Genomic DNA, 5,035 nt, shown 5'->3' with positions numbered 1-5,035 from the left:
ACATGCCTCCAGACAAGGTTCTACACAGGCAGTCTTTGGAGCATTAAGAACAACGTCTATAGTGTTAAACAGAACACGAGGCTTGTGACAGTTCGACAGGATGATATTAGACAGGTGTTGTCTTTTAGCCTCTTTTACCACAGTCTGATAACGACGCCAGCAGTAGAATTTGCAAAGACACTTGCAGCTTGTCCTTCCTCCACTTTCGCTCAGCTTTCCGGCACTCACGTCTGACACCACGAGTTGTTTGATTTAGCCAGGGTTCAGATTTAGTTTTAGGCTGTCTGGGTTTTAATGGAGCCACAGCATCTATTACTGTTTGGAAGGTGGAATGAAACCAGGAGCTGAGTTCATCTGTATCAGAACACACAGGCTCTGAGGTGTTTTGATTGAAGGAGGCTGAGAACTGAGCAGCAGTGGAAGGGTTAATGATACGGACACGGCTTCAAGATGTTACAGGACAGACTAATGTCAAATAAAACAGGCATGTGATCAGAGAACACTGAATCACAAATCCTCAAGTTGGAAACAGACAGACCGTAAGTTAAAACCAGGTCAAGTGTGTGTCCACGTTCTTGAGTGGGTTTTGAAACGTGCTGAAGAAAATTAAAAGAGTCAATAAGGCTTAAAAAAGTCCTTCGACATCGTTTTGTCTGGACAGAACACGTGAACATCAAAATCTCCAACAATAAGAACTCGATCATACTTTGGCATGATTTCAGCCAGCAGTTCAGAAAATTCATTAATAAAGTCCTTATTATATTTAGGTGGACGATAAATCACAGCACACAACACAGGGTGCAGGTGACCCAGTTCAAAGAAGTCCAGTTCAAAGCTGGAGAAGGAGTTGGATAGAGCTGGTTGGCTCCATTTATACACAGATCTGTACACGGTGGCTAACCCACCGCCTCGACCCGACGTGCGCGGACAGTTAAAATAACCACAGTCCGGTGGTAAAAGTTCAGAAAGAACTGGACTCACCAACATTCAGCCACGTCTCCGTCAGACAAAAAAAGTCCAAATAGAAAAAGAAATCCTTAAGGATAAAAGTTTTGTTCGTTAGAGACCTGCCGTTTACCAGGCCGAAGCTGACAGGTGCTGGTGAGGCCAAGGTGTTTGTAGTCCGGGGGGCCCGGCAGAGAGGCCGCAGGTTCTCCAGATTGACCCCACGTTGCCTGGGCCCATCAGAACAAGGACGACGACGGTAGTACAGCTCCTCCGGTCCGATAGGCATCCGGGGGGCACCGACAGGCTCCAGTAAATGTCGGAAAGGCAAGAGGCGATGAACGGCAACTCTGAGCTGCCAAATATTGCACCCCCTCCCTTATTAACTGTAACACGTTTTATCCATATTTTAGATTATTTTAAGCTGACAGTGAAAATTCACATACACAAAAGGGTAACAAAGCACACTACACATCTTTGCCCTATTAAAAATGGTACAGCAGATTAGTAGTGTTGTGGTTAATGAATGTTTTCATTGTGGTTCGTTGAATGTATGAATGTTATTAATGTGTCATACTTTGTCAAGGCAAGTTTAATGTAATACAATATCTGCTAATAATGACAAGATTTGCAAACTTCGGTATAATTTGAGCCACTCACACTTTTGCGTATGTGAATTTTCACTGTCAACTTAAAATTATCTAAAATATGGACAAATGACAGCATTTTGTTATAACGTGTGTCACAGTTAATAAGGGAGGGGGTGCAATATTTGGCAACTCGGAGTTGCCGAGATCTGCGTCCTCCTCCCTGATTAGAGTGGGGGATGCAGATCTCGGCAGGTATGAAAAACTCGGCAGCTGCAGAAGATGGAAGAGGATTTTAGAGGAGTAAGAGATGAGGAGTAAAGTGTGTTAATGGTGGAGGAGAGGTGGAGTAAATGAGAGGAGGTGGAGTAAAGTGTGTTAATGGTGGAGGAGAGGTGGAGTAAATGAGAGGAGGTGGAGTGAAGTGTGTTAATGGTGGAGGAGAGGTGGAGTAAATGAGAGGAGGTGGAGTGAAGTGTGTTAATGGTGGAGGAGAGGTGGAGTAAATGAGAGGAGGTGGAGTGAAGTGTGTTAATGGTGGAGGAGAGGTGGAGTAAATGAGAGGAGGTGGAGTAAAGTGTGTTAATGGTGGAGGAGAGGTGGAGTAAATGAGAGGAGGTGGAGTGAAGTGTGTTAATGGTGGAGGAGAGGTGGAGTAAATGAGAGGAGGTGAGGTGAAGTGAGAGGTGTGTGTCTTTAGAGAAGGAGTGTGTGGCTCTGAAAAGAGCCTTTTGGAGTGGAGCAGCTTTGCTGTGAGCTGCTCACTTCTTCTTGGCAGCAGCAGCAGGAGCCTTCTTGGGGCTCTTGGCGGCCTTCTTGGGGCTCTTGGCGGCCTTCTTGGGGCTCTTGGCGGCCTTCTTGGGGGTCTTGGCTTTGGGTTTCTTGGCCGCTGCGGGTTTCTTGACCTTCTTCGGGGACTTGCTGGCGGCTGCCGGCTTCTTCGCTGCCGCAGCTTTGGTCTTCTTAGCGGCGGCGGCTTTGGCCGGTTTCTTGGCGGCGGGCTTCTTGGCTTTAGGAGCGGCGGCGGCGGCGGGTTTGCGTGCCGGCTTCTTGGGCTTGGTGTCCGCCTTCTTGTTGATCTTGAAGGAGCCGGAGGCTCCGACGCCCTTGGTCTGGAGCAGAGTCCCCTTCAGCACCAGGCTCTTGATGGCGGTCTTGACGCGGGCTCTGTTCTTGTCCACGTCGTAGCCTCCGGCAGCCAGAGCCTTCTTGAGGGCGGAAGCAGACACGCCGCTCCGCTCCTTGGACGCGGACACGGCCTTAACGATCAGCTCGCCCACGCTGGGACCAGTCTTCTTGGGCTTGGTGGCCTTCTTCTTGGCGGCTTTGGCCGGAGCGGCGGCCGGAGCTGCAGCTGGAGCTTCTTCTGCCATTTTGTCTGCGAGTCGTTTCACTTGGAGTGTGGAGAATCCCGGAGCAGGAGGCGGCACTTAAACACAGCATGAGGACCGTGGAGACTCAGCCGCTCCGGGGCTCCTCGGTGCGCTGTGAACACCGGGACTCTGTGTTTTCTCTGCACCGATCAAACCCAGAAAAAGCCCCGTGGGAGCGGACACGAGGGCGGAAAGTGAGCGGAGCTGACAGCGGACATGCGGGTCTTCATATTCGGCTCGTGTCGAGTCTGAAGTTCGCTGCATTTTGTCGGTGAAGCCTCCAAACGTCCCCGTGTTCCGCCTCCTGACGAGCGCTCCTCTGCTCATTTCTCTCCTCAAAGGACTTCAAACGGATCCAGAATCCACCAGAACCGGTTCCTCCGCTGCTCCACATGTTTGTTCGGGGACTGAAAGTCAAATCAACCGTCTGCTGATGATCCTGTTGTAGTGAAGTGAAGATGTTCTGGTCGCAGCAAACACACTGATGAGGATCATGGTGGAGTTCAGTCAGACTGAAAACAGGTTGGAATGAAAAGTGTTGTTCTAGATAAAGAATAAACTGGAACACGTTGTTTGTAGAATGACTGATATTTTCAGATCTAACGATCTAAATAAGAAGTTACAGTGTCACACAGATCAATGTATCATCACGGTGAAGGAGTTCAGTCGGTCAGTGATTTACTTATGGAAACCTGCAGACAGCAGAATTAAAGAGGCTGTAGAGTCATTTAAGAAGAACTGCTCATTTAAAAATACATCTATTTAATATGAAATCAATAAAATGTTGATGGGCCTAAAACTATTTAATTTCATTTCAGTTTTATTTGTATAGCACCAAATCACAACAGAAGTCATCTCAAGGGACTTTACAGTGTTTAAGAACTTATAACGTCTATAACTGTACACAGAATTATACAGAAAAACAACCCCTCTGAGCAGCATCAGTGGAGAGGAAACACTCAGATCCAGGCTCAGGGTGGGCGGCCATCTCCTTTTTAACAAGTCTTTCAAGAACAATACAAATATTTACATTTGAACTTTATAATAAATGTACAACAACATCTGTAGATGTGCAAAACAACAGTATAATTATTATTATGATTAAACAGCTCCATCATGTGCAGAATACTGAGGGAGAACATGTGGAGATGTTCCAACTCATAATCACAATACAAGGGGATCAACAAGGTATTTTATTATCATTATAAAACCAGATGTATGATGGTCATAAATCAAACTGTAATAGTAAAGATAATTTCATTATTGTTGCTGTTACTGGTAAGATAATTAATAACACTGATGTTATATTTGTAATTAGATGGGTCTTTGTACAGTAAATGTAGATTCGTGTTTTTGAAACTTTAATATTTAACCAGGACGGTTAATGAAAACCTCAAACAGCCACAGAGACAATAGAAGAATTGACCTGTTGTAAGAAGCAACATAATGAGTGTGTGGTTAAAATGTGTTGAAGCCGATGAAGCTGGAGCCTTTGAGTGGAAGATGTGGATGAAATGTGTGGTTTCCAGTGAGCATCAGTAATGATTGATGGATTTAGGATGAGTGATTAAAGAAGATGAGACAGAAAGAGAAGGAGAGGATGAAGAGTGAGTGTTGTTGTTTCCTAACGAGCGTTGGTGACAGTGAAGGAACGTTTGTTGTTAGATGAGGTGTTTGGCCCTGAAAAGAGCCTTTGTGTTGATGGAGCTGCAGCAGCAGTTTACTTGGAGCTGGTGTACTTGGTGACGGCCTTGGTTCCCTCGGACACGGCGTGCTTGGCCAGCTCACCGGGCAGCAGGAGGCGGACCGCGGTCTGGATCTCCCTGGAGGTGATGGTGGAGCGCTTGTTGTAGTGCGCCAGGCGGGAGGCCTCCCCGGCGATCCGCTCGAAGATGTCGCTGACGAACGAGTTCATGATGCCCATGGCCTTGGACGAGATGCCGGTGTCGGGGTGGACCTGCTTCAGGACCTTGTACACGTAGATGGCGTAGCTCTCCTTCCTGGTCCTCCTCTTCTTCTTGCCGCTCTTGGTGACGCTCTTAGAGACGGCTTTCTTGGAGCCCTTCTTCGGTGCTTTCACTGGATCAGGCATTTTGGTTCCTCGGTAGATTCTTCCACGGATGAAGGCAG

At 47.2% G+C, this 5,035-nt stretch overlaps 2 protein-coding genes across 2 annotated transcripts; both read right to left on the bottom strand.

Annotated features, from left to right (window-relative positions):
* Positions 1 to 2,293: 2,293 nt before the first annotated feature.
* On the bottom strand, positions 2,294 to 3,635 carry LOC113160998 (histone H1-like). Its single transcript, XM_026358469.1, has one exon. It carries the CDS (start codon positions 2,903 to 2,905, stop codon positions 2,294 to 2,296), a length of 612 nt encoding a protein of 203 aa, XP_026214254.1. The 5' UTR covers positions 2,906 to 3,635.
* A 926-nt stretch (positions 3,636 to 4,561) lies between these two features.
* On the bottom strand, positions 4,562 to 5,035 carry LOC113160375 (histone H2B 1/2-like). The gene has a single exon (XM_026357597.1). The coding sequence runs from the start codon at positions 4,995 to 4,997 to the stop codon at positions 4,626 to 4,628; it is 372 nt and encodes a 123-aa protein (XP_026213382.1). The 5' UTR covers positions 4,998 to 5,035; the 3' UTR covers positions 4,562 to 4,625.

Source organism: Anabas testudineus, chromosome 10 (genome assembly GCF_900324465.2).
Source record: "Anabas testudineus chromosome 10, fAnaTes1.2, whole genome shotgun sequence".
Lineage (NCBI taxonomy): Eukaryota > Metazoa > Chordata > Actinopteri > Anabantiformes > Anabantidae > Anabas > Anabas testudineus.
This window is presented reverse-complemented; position numbering and strand designations above follow the sequence as displayed.